The sequence below is a fragment of the Halichondria panicea genome, chromosome 13 (assembly GCF_963675165.1).
Source record: "Halichondria panicea chromosome 13, odHalPani1.1, whole genome shotgun sequence".
NCBI classification, from domain to species: domain Eukaryota; kingdom Metazoa; phylum Porifera; class Demospongiae; order Suberitida; family Halichondriidae; genus Halichondria; species Halichondria panicea.
Window position 1 is genome coordinate 2,401,009 of NC_087389.1, and position 22,617 is coordinate 2,423,625.

General features: G+C 40.5%; 2 protein-coding genes across 8 annotated transcripts; one reads left to right on the forward strand and one right to left on the reverse strand.

Moving 5' to 3' along the window:
• Positions 1-46: 46 nt before the first annotated feature.
• On the forward strand, positions 47-18,558 carry LOC135345962 (protein cereblon-like). 7 transcript variants are annotated; one of them, XM_064543426.1, is made up of 13 exons: positions 47-244; positions 5,692-5,803; positions 6,953-7,090; positions 9,441-9,558; positions 10,933-11,078; positions 11,191-11,371; positions 12,601-12,663; positions 12,726-12,819; positions 13,848-13,960; positions 14,147-14,343; positions 16,871-16,913; positions 17,036-17,063; positions 18,312-18,555. In XM_064543426.1, the coding sequence occupies exons 1-12, from the start codon at positions 151-153 to the stop codon at positions 17,054-17,056; spliced, it is 1,320 nt and encodes a 439-aa protein (XP_064399496.1). In that variant the 5' UTR covers positions 47-150; the 3' UTR covers positions 17,057-17,063; positions 18,312-18,555. The 7 variants fall into 7 exon arrangements, with proteins under 7 accessions (XP_064399496.1, XP_064399497.1, XP_064399494.1 ...); XM_064543424.1 differs by having other exon boundaries at positions 77-244; positions 17,013-17,063; positions 18,312-18,558; XM_064543427.1 differs by lacking the exon at positions 16,871-16,913 and having other exon boundaries at positions 17,013-17,063; positions 18,312-18,424.
• A 134-nt stretch (positions 18,559-18,692) lies between these two features.
• On the reverse strand, positions 18,693-22,604 carry LOC135345978 (ADP-ribosylation factor 4-like). Its single transcript, XM_064543448.1, has 6 exons — positions 22,461-22,604; positions 22,325-22,405; positions 21,256-21,365; positions 21,013-21,084; positions 20,763-20,888; positions 18,693-18,947 (listed from the first exon to the last, which is right to left on the reverse strand). The coding sequence occupies exons 1-6, from the start codon at positions 22,525-22,527 to the stop codon at positions 18,861-18,863; spliced, it is 543 nt and encodes a 180-aa protein (XP_064399518.1). The 5' UTR covers positions 22,528-22,604; the 3' UTR covers positions 18,693-18,860.
• Between the last annotated feature and the right edge of the window lie 13 nt (positions 22,605-22,617).

Consider the following 22,617-nt stretch of genomic DNA (forward strand, 5'->3'; position numbering starts at 1 on the left):
CCAACTAATACTGACCTAGTCGAGCGCCGCCGCCCTCCTTCCAGGCAACGGTAGAGGGCGGCGCCCGACTAATACTGACCGACCCATAATCCTTCTGCTCTGATCGACATAATTATTGTTTAAAATTATTTGTGTGAGAGTAGGCACACTATGGACCTCATGCGACAGTTGTTTGGTCGTGCTGGTGACAGTGGGGAAAGTGATGAAGATCAGCCCGTCATGGAAGCAACCGGCAGCTCAGAAGGTGAGTTAGAGTATGTCTACGTACTCCGTCTGCTCTGTGTATAGATGGGCGTGCCCGTCCTCAGCCATGAAATAGGGGGATGGGTTTCAATCTCTGCATTGCGTACTAACTCTGAATATCATTAATTTTACATTTAATATTAGCCACACGTCTAACCACAGAGCCTCAGCTTGCTGCAGAGAACTGGGATGGACTCGCAAGCCGTCACTGTTGCAGGCGAACAGTAGACTGGTCAAACTCCATGTTGAGACTCGTGTGAGGTTTACCACGATATTTGTGGCAACTAACCGCATGTGGTTACCGCAAGATCATTGATAGTGACGTATCACTAGAAAACTCTACGTATCACATGCAGTATACTGACGTCACGAAAACCGCAACCACTTAGAATATGCTGACTGTGCAACACAAGTCTCTACACGGAGTTTGACCAGTCTACTGTTCGCCTGCAACAGTGACGGCTTGCGAGTCTAAACTGGGAAGCAAAAAAATTTATTATTTATGTAAGGGCTAAAATGCATTACGTAAGCCGTCTGCAATCTGTAGCAGAACGAATGCTTGATAGGATTACGTGTAAAACCCGTCCTTGGGAGTGACTAAATACAGGGAATACTCATTTTTACCTTTAGTAATAAAAATCGCTCACAAATCTCAGTCAAATCTCAGTGCATTGCTGCTTAAAATTATCATCTTTGTCGTTCTACTCGTGGAGTCTTGCAATTAAGTTTATGAAGAATGATGACTGGTATCTAATGCTGATTTGATCAGTTCATAATTAATTATGCCTCGAGGCGTAGCCGCACGAGGGATACGGTAAAGCTGTCTGTGTGTGTGTGTGTGTGTCTGTTCCAGCTGTAACTGCTCAACGGTTGCAATGCGACGAAAACTAATAGCTTCTATAGGCTTCAAGCCATGTGTTCTCTTGGATTTTGATTCGTGGATAGCTTCTTTCTCGAGTTATGGCTAGTTTGACTCACATTGAAGGCTGTTAAAGTCTCTTCAGAATCTTTCATAGCATCATCTGTTCGCACAGACTTTCTACTCAACATATGAGTTAGCCTTGCACTAAAGCGCTAGCTTTTTGTTAGCTATATACAGGAGTCAGAAAAGATCTGTTAAAACAGCTAGCTAGCTAGTATAGCCATTTGTGAAGTCTCTTTGGACACACCCTTTAATTATTCCTGTGGATGTAATGCGCATGCGCGCTCATTCCCCACGTGTGAGAAAATTATATCCAAGCAGATCCTCCTGGCAGAATCATATTTTTCTTGAGGGCCTGGTGAGCCACAAAACAAATAATAATGATAACAATAATTATGCATGTACACCAAGTCTTTTCTTCTCAGTTATGATAGATATTATATTCACTGCATGAACTCCAGATCCTGGAAGAATCAATTTTCTTCTTTCATGAGGTCCTGGTACAATAGATAACAACAATAGATGCATGTAAATAAGTTTTTCTTCTCAGTGATCGAGTTTATAGAAACTACTATTATACTTTTTGAGCGAAATCATAACATGGTGAGAGCCATTAGCAAGCGCACGGCAAAACTCGTTATAATTAGGTATTGAAATGAAAATATTTTTTGGCCTGCCAATAGATATAATGGCTAGCTAGCTACAGGTACAAAACATAGTTATTAATTTATTTAACAGTGCTTTTGTGAACTCCAGTGTCTGTATAGTAATACTGTTATTTTTCAGTTGCCAATAATTATTAATTTTGTCATCATAAAAATTATCAATGTAATAAATTAAAATGATGGGCACTGAAAAACGGTGTACAGTAAAATCTCGCTAATAGAGCCGTACCAGGATTAACGGATGTCATTAATTGATTATGAATATCATTAACGAAGATACTTTTGATACTTCTGTATAGCCTCGTTCCCAGGCCTTACTTTTTCTTGCTGTTGTCACTGTTCATCCATAAAGACATAGTGAGGCAGCAAAGAAAGAAATGTGCGTACAGTTAAGAAAAAGTAAGGCCTGGTTTGGGAAATCGCGTGATCCACAAGGATTTTTATGAACGTGGGCGATATGTGGCCACAATCGTGACGTAAGGTATTCTACCACGCATTCAGAGTTAATAAGACTGTACTGACAACCACCAAGCAAGTCGGATCAGAAAACCAGCGTGGCCAGCTCTGGTGGCAGTAGCTATACCTGCTATATGATAATGATGACTAAGCTATTCTTGATCTAGACTATAGCATGTAGAAAGACACAAGAAAAGGTGATAGTCTGACTCTGATAGAATCTGAACACACAAATTCACAATTTAGACTAGTAGATCATCTAGCTAAGCCTGAGGTATAGCTAGCTAGTGCTTGCAAACTTCCAGTTCCAAGTCCGTGTCCAGCTTGCTGCAGGCAAAATGTTATTAGTCATAGTTCTCTGCGTGGGCAGTCCAACATCTCTAGCTCAGCATGCCCACGCTCATTTTCACCCTTCTACCCTCACTACAGCCACTCGTTATTCGATCCGTATACTGGCCAGTGCTGGCTGTCCCAAACTAGGTTTTCAATGGTATTTTATACGTTTATTACAGCCGGATATGACGTTTTGGGTGTGGTTTGGCAGATAAAATTGTATTACACTTTAGAATGACTCATTATCCCTCGAGACAAAAACTGCAAAATTAGTCATTAGATTCGAGGTAAAGTCATTTTTAAGTCGCAGCTATTTCCCGAAATACAGCTACCTCGCTATTGTCCCAAGGGTGACCGAGAGTCTACTGTACAACGTCATAACAAATGTTTTTGTGGTATAGTGGAACCTCCATTAACGACCACCTCTGAAGAGCAACCACATGCTACATGTATATATAATAGCAAGAGCTCAGGTCCGGATTGAAACTACAATGACTTCTGCAAAATTCAACAGTTAAATGTCACTATAATTAGCTCAATTTTAGCCTAATCGAGGGTCTCGTGTCGGACCGACGAATTTGAAAAACATACGTTCCAAGACTGTAGTGTGTAGGGTTTAGGGAAATTATGTTATAGATAGTACATGGGCATGAGCTGTCTATGTGTTATAGTGTCCCATATCACGAGGGCTTTGCCCGAGGGATGAGGGACACTATAACCATAGATACCGAATGCACATGTGCTAACTAATTTAGATCCCACTTTTCATTGGCTGCCTCAGGCAAGAAGTGTATCTATAAAAGCAGCAAGCCTTAGCAACAGCTTTAGGTTTGAAAATGTCCTGTTCTGACAAGCTAGATGAGTTCTGCTTCTCTGCTAAAAACCTTTGCATTGGCCCTGCTTCAACATTGGACAAACTAGTGACTCCACCTTGTGCAGGAAGCACTCTGCAACAATTGAGCCCAGCCTCCTCTTTCTCTGCACTCAAGCCCCACCCCAGCTCAAGCTTCTCAGTAAACTGTTCTGATCTGTACGCTAGCTAGCAAGGAACAGCTTGCAACAATGCTACAGTGCACTATATTGTTCCCAGGAGTCTACCAATTTTGAAACATGGCTGTTAGAAACAGAAGTCAGGAGGACAAAGTTGACAAATGCTACTTAGTTGAAGATATGCTTTCATGCTTGTGACAATGGACCCAGAACAGTTAAAATCATTGGCTCTTAGTGTTCCTCGTAGACTGGCGGACAAGAAAAGATACTGGTGAACCCTACCATCAACCCAGCAAACGCTATAGAAACTGGTAGTGAAAAAACTGAACAGCCATAGCTAATTATCATGCAGCTACAGCTTTATTATCATTTCTGTACATTCAAAAAATTATACTTGTACTTTATACCCTCAAGCTTATAATTCCCTGGGAAACTATGAGATTATGGCTCATAATTCCCTGCTAAACACACACAAGTGGGATCTAAATAATTTTGATGACAGTTGTAGTGCAAGCACCTGAGTATTCAAAGCTCCTTCCGCAGTGTTTTGATTTTTGCTGGCCTAGGTGGATGTTCTTGATCCACGGGTCCCAGTGTAGTACCTGTACAGTATATATAATTATACCGTTTTGATTTGAGCGTACACTGGTCTTGTTTGTCAGGTAGGTAGGGGCTTGGTTCAGCAGGCGTCTGTGTCTGCTAGCTAGAGTGAGCACGAACCTCTGTTGCCTTTCTTGGAGTGTGGTCTAGCCAAGTTGGTCACTGAGGGAAGGGTGAGCTGCTAGTGCGTGGAGGTTTTCCCAAAGTGTGCATGTAATATGCAAAGCACAGGCAATTATATGCGCGATAATGCAGACATCTATAAAGGTATATGCTTCCGCAACACAATTCGCAGTTGTGTAGGATGCGTGCCATGGACTATGACAGTTGCCAACGAAATTGTAAATAATCCCCAATCACATCAATATTTTTGCTGGAATTTGTGCCTTTTGTGTGGTGCAATAATTATGTTTCTAGGTGCTCGAGTGTTTTACAGTAAGTGTCATAATCGTACCTAATCCTGAGCATACATGTATATAGCACTCTCTAAGGACTTTTGCTTTTCTTCTTCAGTGAAGATATAATTATATATATACATCTCTTCCATTGTCTTACGTAGTGCCTTAAGTAATAGTTATGACACATGCACGAGTGCCACGTGAGATATATTGGCTCAGTAGTGACTTAGGCCCGAGGGCCGCAGGCCTCGAGAGCAAAGGCACTACTGAGCCAATATATCCTATGTGCGCACGAGTGAGCTGTGTAACAACTGATTTGTTGCATTCCTTGTTGCATTCCTTTCGTGTACACATCACTCCTTTTATAGGGCAACTACTTGTGGTCGCTGTGGAATGCACCAGACGCATGAAAAACGTTTTCTGCCTACCACTGAATACTGTTAACAGTGTTATACTATAAAAGGGACTGTTTCAGGGGTGAAGGGTGCGCTTTAGGTAACTTCAGCCATACTGTGCCAGTATCGAGATAGTGGCACAGTTCACCATTAACCTGTGCGTATCAAATTTTTACCCGAGGTGCGTAAGTGGCACGGGTATAATGGTTTGTTAGTTTGTAATTTATGAGGCTGCTCACCTGGATGCCACAGCTCTGCGTTTACAGCGTGGATGCCTTCACACAACAATGGCAAATTTCAGTGTTAAAGCGTCGTTTGTTGTGTAACGTGCAGGAGCAAAGTTAAAAAGCGTATTGGCTAGTACACGCTACCTTTATTCGAGGTAGATCTACATAATTATTTGCAACTATTGTGATTGTTTACTGGTCTGTATATAGTTTGTTGCTACTCCTTTAGTTTTTATAGATCCATTTTATTCATGTTAACAGGAACAGCTAGCCTAGGATTAGCACTTCAGTGCTCTAGTTCGTCCATCTCTCACTTTTATGCTATTCTCTTTTTGTATACGCGTATACGTGTTATGTGGGGGTCACTAAAATTAATCCTAAAAGGGTCACTAGATTCTAGGACTCAGCGTCTGTGGATTCCTCGGCACCAGCATTGCAATTAATACATTAATATCTAGATAGAGATGAAGACACACCTACTATTGGAGAAGGCACTGCTAGTGAGGTTGCAGCTGTTGATACTGGTGGGGAAAGCGGTGGAACGTTTGACATTTCTCTACCTGCTCAGCATCTGGTACATGTATAATTATTATAGATACCTTTTTTTGTATGTGCACCACTATGTGTATACATGACCGATGAAAGCACCGCAGGTGCTGATGCCTCGGTGGAGGTGTCAAAGCTACAATAACATAAGCTACCAATTATACACTATAATTATCATGATGAGGTTTAGTTAATTTTGCTACATGCAGCTCAGAAACTCAGAGTAGGTAATGATAAACCATGATTGTTGTTAAAAACGATCGATGCTAGTCTAAAATTAATGGTTGCATGGATCAGCAGAGCCTTGCAGCTCTCTTCTCTCTGTTGCAGCTACAGGGTTTTGCAGAATCTTTGGTGTAGAGCGTTCCTTATATGGATACCTAATGTTTACACATTGTGGTGTCATATACATTGTACACATTGTGGTGAAATGCCAAGTCTGATTGGGAAGCAAAATTCAAAAACAAAATGGCTTTTTCTTGTGAAAAAAGCTGACCAAGGCATTATTTGGGATATAAGATGGAGAATAGTCCATCAGACAGAGCTGCTTGGACTGTCTTATCAAAGTGTTGCTGAGAATCTCCATCAACTGTTTGTAGAATAGTGCATTGTTGACATGCTGACAAAGATCTACAACTTTATGGTTGACCACAGATAACCTTATAAGGAACGCTCAACGCAAAACGCTTTTTTGTGGATATTGCAAAGATTCTGCAAAACCCTGTACCAATAGCTAGCGTTCTAGCTAGTGCTGGGCTATCTATAATTATACTAAGTAGAGTAGCAATTAACACTCCATGCACAAGTTTTTCTACACTCTTCTGAAAAGGCTGCAAGGGCATTCCAAGTAACTATAGGCATATAACTTGAGAATCAAGCATTATTATTTTTTCAAATCCACGAATTAGAATCCAAGAAAACATAACTAGAAACTCTTACTTTGCACTACATTGATCTTTTAGCAGCTATAGCAGTCTACATAGACACACACATAGACACACACACACACACACACACACACACACACACACACCTTGCTTGCGCATGCGCACCGGGGCATAATTATAGGTTTTTTAGGCTAATTTCTTTTGGCGATTTCTTGTGCAGCTAGATTACTGAATGGTACATAATAATACGCAATATGAGCTAAAGAGTGCATGTTGTCTCGTCTTTGCAGTACCTGGGAGAGATGGAGGAAGAGGCCCCAGCCAATATGGAGGACGAGGAGACCACACCAACCATGCCCCTTCTCTGTATTCCAAACAGAGTGCTCTTCCCTGAAGAAACACTACCCATGCATATCAACGACCCTCATGTGAGTAAACCGTAACTTTATAAGCTTCCTTGTTCCTATGCATTTTATTATGCCTCGAGGCGTAACCGCACGAGGGATACGGTAAAGCTGATTGTGTGTGTCTGTTCCAGCTGTAACTGCTCAACAACAGTTGCAATGCGACGAAAACTAACAGCCTCTACATGTATAGGCTTCTAGCCTCGTTCTCTTAGATTTTGATTCGCGGATCAGCTAACTACAGCTTGTTTCTTGAGTTATGGCTAGTTTGACTCACATTGAAGGCTGCTCACATTGAAGGCTATTGCAGTCTCTTCAGAATCTTTCGTAGCATCATTTCTTCGCACAAGTTTCTATTGAACTTATGAGTTACATGTAGCGCCTTGCACTAACGCGCCAGCTTTTTATTGAGCTACTAGAGTCAGAAAAGAGCTGCTAAAGCAGCTAGCTATTTAGTAGCCATTAATTTTGTGAACTTGGCCTCTGGCAAACACACACCCCTTATTCCAGTGGATCTAATGCGCATGCGCACTTTGGTAGAATAAATTTTTATCTTTCTTGAGGTCCTAAAAACTACAAAACACTTGATAGATAAAAGCATGTACAAAAGTCTTTTCTTCTCAGTAGATAGAACAGTACAGCTGTTTGCACAGACCTTGCAAAATACTAAATCATTCACTGCATTACCACAAACCACCATACAATGTTGCTATATGTAGAACTAGACTATGGGAACTCATGAACAGTGGGGATCTACCAATTAACGCTTTATGCTGAGACTTGCATGCTGTTCACACTGCTTTCCATACATGCAGTGGACAGATTAGTACCTATACAGGTATATCTGCTGGTATAGCAAGCTACATGTATAGTCCCAGCCCATTCTCCACTTCAAATCCTCACCATAATTTGTATGTGAGTTTCCATACACCAAGAGTAGATAAGAGCATCTACCATTGATACCACCTTATAGCTGGTAATTTTCGAGGATCTCTCAGATTACCCATTTTTGTGAAAATGTTAGACTTCAAAAAGTACATTCATACAAGTTCTGGAAAGCCATCATTGCTCAGGCTACATGTAGTTAGCATAGCAACATTGTATGGTGGTTTGATAAGGATTTAGTATTTGCAAGGTCTATGCAAACAGCTGTAGGAGGGATTGGAAATGAAAATGTTTGCGTGAAACACTCCGAGTTATATGGTGTGGCTAAAACTACAAAGGATTATTTTTATAGTCAGCAAGCTCATTACCTCATTACCTGTCTTGACTGCTCTACAATGTGCTGTGCATAGAAACAGTGAAATTGATCACTTTTAATGCTAAAAAGTAAAAAAGAATCTAGCTCTAAAAAGTCGACTTAAGCCACGCAGCCACTAAAACAAATAAATGCTATAAAAGAAGGAATAGCCCTTACTCTGAAGTCGTGAGAGGTCAAGCTTAAGGCCCGTGGTGTGTCTAAAAGTATACTAAAAGTATACTAAAGCGGTTTGAAGGACTGTACTGCAAAGGTTTATGAACAGTACAGCTTATCCATAGCATGAAGCCATTCTATGTAGCACTTAGATACATAATAACCAAGTCAAGCAATGTACTTTGCTGTTTTGACTTCACAGCAGGGAAAGAGAACAGTTGACATATAGAGTAATTTCAACAAAAATTGAAAACGGAGTAAAGACAACGGACTCAGACTATTAGTTGATGTGCGCTTATTAACCAAGTGCGCTTATTAACCAGATTATATACCGTACTCTACCGAGATTACGCCCACGTCTGAAATTACGCCCACCCCCACTTTTGAGTGAAAGTTCCTGCATAGGCTAATTTGCCTCGAAAATACGCCCATCAGGAAGTGATGCATTTATCAATGAGCAAGTTGTCAAAGAAAGTTTACTTATTGTGTACGCTGGTTAGCTCTGAATAATTATAGCTATAGATATACCTATTTGCAAGTATAAGAGACAAGGACAATTTTCTCTGAATCTCTGTTGAAGACTCTGACAGTGACAAGGAACAACCTTCTGATGCAGAATCTTGACTCTTTATACCTAGCTACTTTACCCATGCATTTACCGATGTTGTATGTTGATGTATTCATTGTATTTCAAGAGCTGGCAGGCCTCAGACACAGGCAGAGAAGAATAGTTTCTTAATGAGTGGGATTAATTTCGAGGCAAACACCTGGGTGGGCTTAATTTCGAGACAAAACTACCGTTTTCGAAATTAAGCCCATCCCACCTGTAGCTGCTTTGTAGCATGCAATTAGGGTGGGCGTAATCTCGGTAGAGTACGGTAGTACGTAATTACATTACATTCACAGTACTGTTAGTGGATGCACACAATGTTTCTCTGTGAGTCCTACACTATTCTATAGCCCCTCTCCACAGGTGATTCAGATGTTGAGAGACGCTAGCACTCGTAAGAAGACAGTGGCAGTGTGCACTGACTTGCACCTCGGGGACAGGCTAGGGGGGATGAGACGACCCACACAGGTAGGCTATGTACGATGTACATGCATGTACATGTAACACAATTACAGGGTACATGCATAGAGAAAGGGATTGGAAACGCCCATCTGGCCAATGTACTAGAGGCTAGTTACGGTCACATGGCAGGAAGCTCTAAAATTAACTCTTTTTCCACTGCAAACCCATAGCAACGACCCGTAGAAACAGCATCTAGAATCTGTAAAATTATGTGGGACTGTTTATAGACTGTAATGGAGGTTCACTCTGGTGGAGCATGCTACTGTTTACATCCCTGATGAATAAGATGCATCTGCTGAACTTATAATTGTGTAACTGCATGATAATGAGAGGATCTGTTATTGACAATAACAGACTCTCTCATTATAATATTGTCACAATAATAATTATTGTGTCCAACTTGTTAGATGTAGTTACACTAGTACAATTTTGCTCGCAAGAAAGAAGCAAAGTGTATTAAACGTAGAGAGACACTGCAACATCGGATATAATTGTATAATACATTGTTGTACAACAATTTCTTCCTGGGACTCTGGGAGAGGCTTGTCATTGATAACTCCTCTGAATCACAAAATTAACACAATACGTACAAACATGACATAGTTAAAATCATTACAAAGTATATACACGTACACACAGCGTCTTAAATGTATGCAATGAAAGGTACACAAGGCTCATATCCAGGTATTAAAGCAATACCAAATATAAAATTAATGTCGTATTCCTATTCTACTATGCATAAACAATTAGAAAACACATTAAATGCTACTCACGCTAACTTAGAAGTCACTGTGGAGGAACAGAAACATATGATAGAGAAAGTTTACTACAAGTAGTTACCAAGCAATTATTGTTTTTATAATAGAAATTAGCCAGCATTTAATTGATGGCTATTCCCATTCTATTGAATATGGGCTTTCATATAATGCAGCATTCAGTAGACTTGCAAAAGTGAGTTGTATATGAACAAAACCTTAAAATGTAGCTGTTTTGAGCACAAATCCAAGCACAACTGCCAGTGAGTCTAGAACATCAGCTGGAGCATCAGTTGGAGCTATCTGGGAAACCATGTGGATGCTAGAAGCCCAGTACATACCTGGATTTCCCCCTGTAGAGATCAGCTGAAGAGAAAAGTGGGCAGAGCTCAACCAGTGCATAGATTCTGGAGCGTAACAAGCCTATTCTGAGGGTGTGACGTCACACGTTGAGATTGTAATGGATCACGTGAGGCGTTTCCAATCCCTTTCTATTCGTTTATCAATGGTACATGTAACACAATGATGGGTTACGAAATCTGTGTACACATATGAATCACCGGTCTGGTCTGGCTATACTGTTGCAGTTCTAAAATTTTAACACAATCTACATGTAAGTACACAGGACGAGTTGGCTGCTTTGGGGACCACTGCTGAGATTGTGGCATTCCGCGAGGAGGAGTCAGAATACTATTATGGTCCATGCTTTGTAGTCAGGCTCCTGGGGAAACAACGGTTTAGACTACTGAAGGTGGACAGGAGGGTGAATGGGTGAGAATATATGTGTACTGGACAATTTGTGAGTTGTATAGTGTAGTCTATCAACAGTATGTTAGTCAAGGAAATGTTCCTGCCTGATTGCCAATTTGTCTTGTTGCCTCAGGTTGCTTGAAGGGCATGTAAAGATCCTACCTGAAATAGAGCTTCCCCCTCATTCAAGTGATGTATACGCTTGCCCTGCCCACATCCGTGACAGTTGCCATGCAAAACAACTGATCGCTAGGACACCAGGATGTTCACTTCACACACGAGCACAGTTAGAGCTGTGTATAAATCGATTGCAGGTTAAAATACATGCACAAGCAGCATTGGAGTTACAACTCCCACTTTACTATGGAGTGGCATTTGTGTCAAAAATAAAAATTGATCTGCTTGGCATTAACGCATAGTCAGCTGAATCAATCTGCAAAATACAAATCAAAACTGCAGAGTCAGCAAATCGATCTGCACACGAAATGAATTGAACAATCGATGCACAGAAGAAGGTCTGACAAAGTCACAAGAGGTCTAAATACATCGCTAACAAACCTTAATAGCATTCAAAGCTGTAATACACCAATGAAAGCTTTAGAAGTATTGGTGTGTCTTCACAGGTCACTGTTTAGGCTCTTCATTATGCCTCGGTGCTCATGCGCAAGCGAGATATATGATAGTGCATGTGTTTGTGTGCGTGTCTGTCTGTTACAGCTGCTCAAGGATCAATGATAGGCTTCTAGTCATGTTTTCTGGATTTTAATTCGTGGATTTGCAAAATAATGCTTTGTTTTGGAGTTATGCCTTAGTTTTGCTTACTTGGAATGCCATATTGCAGCCTTTTCAGAAGAGTGCGTAGCAAAACTTATCCACTGAGTGTTGATACGCTCCTAGTAGATAGCTCTGCAAGAGTGAGAAGATAGCTGCAAGGCTGATGCAGCCATTAATTTTAGACTTCGACTTTTGGCATCGATCATTTTTAACAATGATCATGGTCGATCATAACCCACTCTTAGAGTTTCCCTGATTGGATTATGCCTCCTGCATGCAGCAATTAATTAATGCAAAAATGTTCTTATTATAATGTGTGTATATAAAAGCAGTTGTATGTAGCTTTGTCACCTCCACCGAGGCATCAGCACCCGCGGTGCTTTCATTTTACTTTGCGTTACTTATTGCACACAATACTGCTTACATTGTATTAGGAACGCGTTAGGTTCAAAGGTCAGGCAAGCCAGTTCGCAAGTGGAACTCTTGTACAAAAGCAGATTGATTCATTTCGCCGGCATATTGATTCTGACTCCGCAGTTTTGATTTGTATTTTTGCTGATCGATTTGCTGACAATACAGTGTTGATTATTTTGCAGATCGATTCAGCTGACTACACGTTTACCAATTGATTTGCCGATCAATTATGCCAAGCAGATCAATTTTTATTTTCGACACAAATATGCCACTCCATACCACAACATTTTATTTGGTACCGGATTATTATTTTGATCACTACTTCATCTTTATTCCAACCTACATAATTATACAGAGTGTAAGGCTATCTGGTTCTGTATGCTCTGTTCCTACCTGGGTCTTCAGATTTTATGATACCGTGAGTTACTAGATTAATTAGCCTGAGTACTTTTCTTCGGTTCATGCTCTTGATGGGCACAGGATCATCTTCGTGAAGTTCTGATGAAGGAACAGGAGTTGAAGACATTTGTAAAAAGTGACAAGGCCTCCACAAGACTACCTGAAAACATCATTAGTAAGTGAGTACACCGTCAATAGTTATTGTCCACTACAACAGTGTTCGCTACTAGCTTTACGCACTTGTTCATGTCCAAGCAGTGAGCCCCCCTTTTTTCCTGCCTTCTTGGTGTTTAGCAATCCCCACCCATCTGCCCTGCTTTTGCCAACCAGTGTGTAGCAAGTACCACGTGCCCTTATCTTTGTTTGCCAATACTAACATCATTCATTAAAAATCAGTGCTCCCTCACAAGGCAATTAAGAGACCTGAGGGATGGGACCCCACCATTCAGTTTGATTGATACTATATTGTATAATTATTTACAATGATATACTGTAGGTGTATGTTTGGGAGCTCTGTTTAATTATTATGGCTCAGTACGCATGCGCAAGTGAGGTACATGTATACGGTAGTGTGTTTGTGTGTGTATGTATAGACTGATTGTAGTTGATCTTACCCGCTCCTTGAGTTTCTCTGCAAAATTGACAGATCATTACCCACTCCTTAATTGATTCTCTGCAGCGGAATTGACAATACCATCATATTGATCATTATACCCACTCCTTGAGTTTCTCTGCAAAAGTTCATCATGATAATGTGTGTATAGCTAAAATTTATGTATGTATATGTACCTCTACCGAGGCATTAGCGCGCCGTGCTTCATTTATACAGTAAAACCTCAATTATCCAAACACCACGGTTCTAGAGGCAGGCCGGATAACTGAATATGCCGGATAATCGATCCCACCTCATGGATAAACCACACCTTTAAAATATAAACAGTAGTATAGCATGCATGTCTCCATGCATGGTCCATTCATGGAAGGGACAAGCCCATTTATGATTGTTGAACTCATGAAAATTTCCAAGCCGGATAATCGATGCTCGATGGTAATCATTATTGTTTTATTACCTCTCGAGTGTATACTCCATTGTATAATTGTACCAATGGTAGAGACGTTTCTTCAACTCTTAGACTAGTGTATTAGAATACGAAACTTTGAACTGTGGTGATTACATCCATCAATTTTTCCCGTGTACCCTAGGCTTGTCCTATTGGTTGGCTCGCCGACTGCCTATCAATGAACCAAGTAAACTGCTCCTTCTCTCCATCAACTGCCCCACTCAGAGAGTAATCAAAGGTCTTCAGATTCTTAAGGTTTGAGAGAATAACACTGAAACACATTGCCTGGTTTTTGTTACAATAATCGTTGCTCGCGCTATGTACCTGCACTTTTTAGGTTCGCCTGTTGTAAGAATGTTGGATTGTAAAATAATGCATGCGTTCATCTGTTATTATTGTGACTTGCCCCACTACCTGACAATTTATATTCAACTGACATAGGAATTCACAAAGCTGCACTGTTCAAACTGTGACACTGATCTGGGTCTGAAGGAGGACATCTTCAGCATGTCAGTAGACGGCCCTCTAGCTGCCTACGTCAACCCGGGGGGCTACGTCCATGACACCCTCACTCTCACCAAGGCTGTCCACCTCAACGTACAAGGGGGGCCCTCCAGTGACCACTCTTGGTTTCCCGGGTGAGTGAATAGGACCGTAGACTTGCCCCCCCTTCTGACATTCTAGATCAGCCAAAATTATTGATCTGCACATGCATGCCCAATGCTTGAATGAAATTCAAATGTGGGCAGGGCTATCTGATGCGCATGCTGATCAACTGCTGAGAAGGGATGACCTTTTTTTAGGTAAAATTCAGAGCTCCACTACGCCTCTGGGAAGCAGGAGCTTCTTTTTAGCTTGTTCTTAGGTCAAAACCTTGTTTTAGTTGCTCCATGGTGCCACAGCAAGTTACAATGTATCGTACATACACTGTAAACATCGATATTTATGCCTCGAGGCGTAGCCGCACGAGGGATACGGTAAAGCTGACTGTCTGTGTGTCTGTTCCAGCTGTAAATGCTCAACGGTTGCAATGCGACGAAAGCTAACAGCTTCTATAGGCTTCTAGCCACGTTCTCTTGGATTTTGATTTGTGGATTAGTAAACTAAATCTTCTTTCTCGAGTTATGGCTATAGTTTGACTCACATTGAATGCTGTTGCAGTCTCTTCAGAATCTTTCATAGCATCATCTGTCCGCACAAACTTTCTATTCAACATAATTATGAGTTAGCCTTGTACTAAAGCGCTAGCTTTTTGTTAGCTACAAGACTCCGAAAATATCTGTTAAAACAGCTAGCTAGCAGTAGCCATTTGTGAAACAAGAGTAGATAAGAGCAGAGATAGAGTAATAGAGGGATTGGCAACGGGAGTAACTCACGTGATCATTTCACATTGATTTCATATTGATTTCCTCTCAACCATCCTTGATGCGCATTATTTCCCGGCACAACGCCCGCGAAATGAAGTAATATTACTTTTAGTTAGTTATTAGTCTCATGATACTTTAAAAGTGCGTATAGTAAGGCTACACGTGTCCTGTGCTTTATTTAAAGTGAAGTCCAAGCGTGGAAGAATTGACTGTGGTGCTCTAGAGCTTGAAAACTAGTTATTATTGGTCTGTGCCCCCTTTTAAGAAGCACTGCGTAGCCAAATGATGTTTTGCCTACAGATTCTGTTTATTTGTGTCTATGTTGACAAACTGGCCTGCATACATTTCCTTGGTTAATCTCTTTTGTATGTTTTTTACATTTATAACCAAAAATGCTAAAATGGAGGCTGTAAAAGACGAGAAAGTGTTATATTAGTTTGTGCCCCTTCTAAGAAGCACTGCTGTAAGCCTATGATGTGTTTTACCTACATATCTTGTTTTGTTGTGTCTCTGTTGATCAACTAGGCTGCATAAATTCTTGATTTTGATTTCCTTAAGCATGTTTCTTTACTTTTAGCTATAAATGGAGGCTACAAAAGATGAAAAAATTCGATGACGTAGCGCATCACGGATAGTCACATTTTTTAGACCGTTGCCAATCCCTTTCCTTACTTTATCTCTGATAAGAGTAAGAGTGTTCAACTGCTGTAGTAATCGTGGAATCCCATTTGCCTTGACATGCGTCATCACTGTCGTCACTATTCAATTAATGAGTGCTGTTAAGTAAACTGTGGTCTGTGGTTTGTAGCACTGAACTGTGCAATCACAGTAGCCTCTACACAGGCTCTCCTTTTTCTGTTCTTTATCACAATCGTTCAATAAGATAAAATACTGTATTATTCGTTCAATGAGATAAAATACGGTATTAATTGGAGGAATAAAGAAAGAAATAGACGTAAAGTTAGGAAAAAGGAGAGCCTGTATCGGGAAGTCGCGTGAGGGTAGAGGGTGGTAGAAGGGTGAAAATGAGCGTGGGCATACTGAGCCTAGAGATGTTGGACTGCCCACGCAGAGGTCTACGACTAATAAAACTTTGCCTGCAGCAAGCTGGACATGGACTTCGAACTGGAAGTTTGCAAGCACTATAGCTAGCTCGTACCTTAGGCTTAGCTAGATGATCTACTAGTCTAGATTGTGTGTTTAGATTCCATCACTATTACCTTTTCTTGTGTCTTTCTACATGCTATAGTAGAATAGCTTAGTCATCATTATCATATAGCAGGTAGCTACTGCCACCAGAGCTGGCCACGCTGGTTCTCTGATCTGACTTGCAGCACAGCTTGGTGGTTGTCATGTCTCAGTGCAGTACTCTGAATGCGTGGGAAAATACCTTACGTCACGATTGTGGGCTACATATCGCCCACGTTCATAAAAATCCTTGTGGATCACGCGATTTCCCAAACCAGGCCTTACTTTTTCTTAACTGTACGCCCATTTCTTTCTTTGCTGCCTCACTATGTCTTTCTTATGTTTATGGATGAACAGTGACAACAGCAAGAAAAAGTAAGGCCTGGGAACGAGGCTACAATCACAGCATGTGCAGTTTCTGGGAAGTGTTGCTAACATAGTACTGATAACTATCAAGTGATGACGCATGAGCAGGAAATTATAGCAGTTTCAACACTCATACTCTTGGTGAAATTGATCTCTTTGGACACACCCTTTAATTATTCCTATGGATGTAATGCGCATGTGCGCTCATTCCCAATGTGTGAGAAAATAATATCCAAGAATCCAGATCCAGATCCTCCTGGCAGAATCATCTTTTTCTTGAGGGCCTGGTAAGCCATAAAACACTACCATAATTATAACAAGTACCATAATTATAACAATATAGATAACAATAATATTATGCATGTACACAAGTCTTTTCTTCTTAGATATTATATACACTGAACTACAGATCCTGGAAGAATCTTCTTGAGGTCCTGGTAAGCCACAAGTGCAAAATAACAACAATAGATGCATGTAAATAAGTCTTTTCTTCTCAGTGACTTTATATAGACAAGCTAACTTTAATATAGAAACTATACTAGCTCTATAACACTAATACTCTTTGACATGGCAAGAGGCATTAGCAAGCGCACGCTTGCAACACTCGTATAATTAAGTGCTATAAGGCCATGCAAAGTCGATTTGTAGTTTCTCAGGCTAGTATTCCTAAAATAGCAAGCGGATTGAGGCATTTGTTAATGATAATGATATTCATAGAATTTTAATTGAAAACACACCCCTAACTTCCTCGATAAGCGGAAGTGCATAATTTGAATTTTAGTCATAATTATATTCATGATCAAAAAACCATACAAATTTCTAGTTTGAGGTCACGTGATATTTAACTTTTTTGTAAAGCTGCCAATTTTCCAAGCGCAAAGGGCCTGAGAAACTACAAATTGACTTTGCATGGCCTAATTATAAGCTCGATCTGGCAATAAATAAACTACATGCAGTGCAAAACCTCCATTCTACGATAAAGAACTCCAAATATAAGTTTACGATATCCCTCGAGGCGTAGCCACACGAGGGATACGGTAAATGTGTGTATTCCAGCTGTAATGCTCACCGGTTGCAATGCGACGAAAACACACAGCTTCTATAGGCATGTAGCCTGGATTTTGATTCGTGGATTTGCTAACTACAGGTTCTTTCTCGAGTTATGGCTATGTTTTACGTACAGTAAAAGCTGTTGCAGTCTCTTCCGAATCTTTGGTAGCATTCATCTGTTCGCACAAACTTTCTATACAGTATGAGTTAGCCTTGCACTAAAGCAAGGATGTACACTAGCTGCCAGCAGCCATTCAACTCTGATCTCTAACCTCAATCTGTTAGCGGCTTTTTCTATGTGCGCATGCATGCGCACTAAACTCCACGTGGATTATTTTCACTCTTGACAATCAATTTCTTACTGATTTCCAAATCTTAGTACGATCAATTCCTTCTTTCCCAAATCCTGGTAAGCACGTACAACACTTTACTTATACCTAGTAACCATGCATCTATACACAAAATCATAACAGTCATTACAACTTTTTTTACGTATTACTCATGTACAGCTAATTCATACAAACTCTGTCAGACATTCCGCGTACTATCTAGCGAAGTCTTTAATTTTACCTGATATCTTACAGATTTTTGATAACTGCATGTGCTGCTGCAGTCCAATATTTCCATGCATGCAGATACCAATGGACGATTGTGAATTGTGAGACGTGCAAGGCACACAAGGGATGGTGTTTTGAGGCCACACGCAAGAAACTGAAACCAGTCAAGTTCTTCGGACTCACCAGATCAGGACTGGTCATGCGGTCGAAAGACAACTTTGACGTACAATAACAAGATAAAGATCCCTTCGTTATTATAACTAGCTGTAACTGTAATAATTGTCAATATGACTTAATGCCAGTATTATCTTGTTTTTCTTCACCACGATTGAGAATGTTTGGTAGCTCCCCAATATTCAATTAACCCTCTCTTTGATTCTAAATCGCTCCTGGTTTTTCATACAAAACCAGAGCCTTTATTTTCATGTCATGTATGCACGACTTTTTATAATTAACAACTTTGACAATAATAAAACATTGTAATTACAATAAATTATATAGCTGTAACTGTAAGCATGTCCTTTACACACAAAAGAATAATTTAATATTCTGAGAATTGAGCCTACATGTATTAATATGTAAGATAGAGGGTACACAGTACCGGAATTTACACAAACAAAAAAAGGGCTAAGATTGTTGCAGTTGTTGTGAGAGCCAATCCAGACCTTCGTACAGACCTATTCCTTCAGTTGCACACGTTTTCTGTATGTACCACTACGAAGGAGCAAGTAGTAGACAGAAAATTATGTATACCCAACGAGTTGTTTTTGTATTGTACAAATGCTACGTGAAAGAAAAAGTAAAGCCTGGTATGCGAAGTCGCGTGATCTACATACATTTTTATGAACGTGGGCGATATGTAGCCCACAATCGTGATGTAGAGTATTCGCCCATGCATTACTAAGTAAAGCCAGGAGCGCAGACTGAGCTTGAGACACCAAGCTCAGTGCAGAACCAGCATTAGTCTAGCAGATCTCAGCATGGCACAACAAAACTGAAACTGAATAGTAGGTAGGCTATAGCTAGCAAGCTTGTAAAACTGCTTGCCAATTCCATGTCTATGGTCCTGCATGTCCACCAGTCCTGCTACTAGTCATGGAGATCAAGGTGTGGGGGCAGTCCAATATCTCAACGTCTACCTGCACACGCTCAATTTCACCCTTCTACCGTCACATGACTTCGCATACCAGGCTCTCCTTTTTCTTAACTTTACCTCTATTCTTTCTTTATTCCTCTAATTATACCGTATAATATTTATGTTATTGAACGATTATGACAAGGAACAAAAAAAGGAGAGCCTGGGAATTAGGCTAAGTTAAGTACGTTCTGCCATAGATTGAAAAGGAAGGGGATTGGAAACGACCAGGCCTCCCTGTGTGTAAATGGTTGAAACACTCCGCGTTATGACTTCGCGGTCGCGATTATTTTTGTTTTGACCGTACTCTGGTTGTATTTCAACTGTTTCTAGCTCTCCTATCCACTAGCGATCACTCAGAGGCTGGGAGGTTACTCTAGAGAAGTAAGTTTACACCACTGACAAGCTGTAACTTGTCTAAGTCCGCTGTCTTTACTAGTTTTTGTTGAGTATAGCTTGAATTACTCCATGTCAACTTTTCTCTTTCCCTGCTGCGAAGCCTAAACAGCAAAAGATATTGCTTGACTTGGTTATTATGTATCTAAGTGCTATATAGAATGGTTTCATGCCATGGATAAGCTTTACTGTTCATAAACGTTTGCAGAATAGTCCTTCAAACTGCTTTAGTATACTTTTAGACACACCACGGGCCTTGACCTCTCACGACTTCATAGTAAGGGCTATTCCTTCTTTTATAGCTGTTTAGTGATAGTGGTTGGTTTGCTTAGTCGACCTTTTAGAGCTATAATATTATTCTCTTTACTTTTTAAAATATTCAACATTAAAAGTGATTAATTTCACCATTTCTATATATGTACAGCACATTGTATGGCAGCCAAGACAGGTAATGAGCATGCTGACTATAAAATAATCCCTTTGTAGTTTTAGCCACGCCCTATAACGCGGAGTGTTTCACGCAAAAATTTTCGTTTCCAATCCCCTTTCTTTTCAATCTATGGTTCAGCAGTGCTGGTACGTTAGTAGACCGTATTAAAAGCATTGCAATATAGCACAACAAAACTACAGCTACCAGGGATCGAGGCTAATAAGAGTCAGCCAAAACGTTAGCAATTTGGAATATTAATGGTAAACGCTCAAGTGGTGTGCTTGTATTAGGGCGGTTATTGTAATTAGAACGACTACGGTTTTCGATATAACTAGACTGTCTCTTTGACAAAACGTACTTATACACAATACACAATGTGCTCAAGGATCGAAATAAGAGTTTCTATATATATAGGCTTCTAGTCATGGATTTGACTAATTGCGTTTCTATCAATTGCAAATTGCATGCACATGCATGCTCACTATTAGCTTATGCTAAAACGCACAATTTGTAATCGAAATAGCCTCGCATGCAAAACCCGGTACACGGTACTTTATTATCAACATACCTGTTGTGATCGCAGTGACGACAGCCCTAGTTTCTCCTGTATGTCAGACACTGACATAGCGTTGGGTAGGTCCTGCTTATTCGCAAATACCAGAATTACACACTTCCTCAGATCTTCTTCTACAAGCTGAGAGAAAACTCATAACTTTCAAGACAAACATGTATACATGTCTTGTACATAATTATGTTACATACATGTAACATGTACACATGAAAATGTTTATGCTGTGTACTCAGAAAGATTAACTCACCATGTTTTTGAGTTCATCCTTGGCCTCATCAATTCGTTCTCTGTCATTGCTGTCAACTACAAATATTAGCCCCTAAAAAAAGAATACCAAAGTCAATGACTTTAAGGAAATGTTGGAAGCCAAGGTACTCCCCAGAATGAGGAGCCGAGGTAACATTAAAGAACGAAACACTCCTTTCACATTTTATGATGCCGCAATGATTAACAGTGTGTATTATTTGGGACCCCAGGCATTCTTTCTCACATCTGTGTTCTGGAAGTAATGCCTCCATAGTGGTCTGATCTTGTCCTGACCACCCACGTCCCACACCGTGAAGCTGATGTTCTTGTATTCAACTGTCTCAACATTGAAGCCTGTGCACAAAACATTATCCATTTAGCTATCACAGACGTCAATGTATTATTAAAACCTAGCCTCGAGACCAGGCCGTTTGTTGTCTGAAACAACACCTGGTCAAGTTCTAATGTTGGCTAGCTGAGTTAGCAAGTGGTTAGGCTCAAGTAGTTGTGAACATGATTGCGGTAACCGTAAACACAACAATACTATTAGCCTCCTTCACAAGGCCTAATTATTAGGCCTGCTACTGACTGCTTGCGCATGCGCAAAATTATTGGATAATATTCCCGTAATGTTTTCCATTAAACTGAATTTTTACCCGAATTATATCCTGAATAACATAATTATTATACAGACAAAGAATACTCTTCATATTAAAAGTCAGACACAGAGCTATATAGCTAGCTAGCTAGAGACAGAGCTGTATTGGTTACAGCAGCAATTTCTTTCTGATAGAGTCGACTTTCACCAAGGTTAGTGTCAGATGGGCGTGGCCTATCCATATAGGCTATTGTCAGCCTTCCCCTCCGTTCAGAGGATTGTTATCCACACTGTTGCAGGCTGTGAGTCCTTTGTTAACATAGTAGGCTAAGGGTAGCTATTAGAATGCTATCACACGGGCTAGAAACCTTCTATCCACTTTCTTCAATCCACTTCCGTTCGTTGTGACGTCATTGTTTTACTGAGCAAATACAATAGTATCTGAATTACCCACTTTCTGGGTAATAGGTGGCGCATGCGCAAACAGTCGATACCAGGCTCTCTCTTCGCTCTCTTCGAGCAAGAGCGGCCTGGAATCGAGGCTACAATACTATATGCTAGCTGCATGTTACTGTAAGCATCATAATGATATTCACGGGTAAGTATGGTTGTTGCAGGCCCAAGAAATTCCTGGACCAATTAGACGAGTTCTACATTGGACCAGGCATTCCTTCAGACAACAAACGGCCTGGTCCGGCTATTAATTAAAACCTACCTATCGTCGGAATCGTAGTGACAACTTCTCCAAGTTTGAGTTTGTAGAGTATGGTTGTCTTACCCGCAGCATCTAACCCAACTGCAAGATTGACATAATATAAATTATAAACGGACAGGTTTATATTTACACTTACCCATGAGAATTCTCATACTCTTGCTTCCAAACAACCTGTCCCACAAGCTTGATATCGTTAATCCCATTTCAATGCTTTCTTACTGAACAGTGAACAGTGAATTCTCTGATCAATAGGTCGCTTTAAACTGTGTAAAAAGAGACGGGTTGGCCTGTTC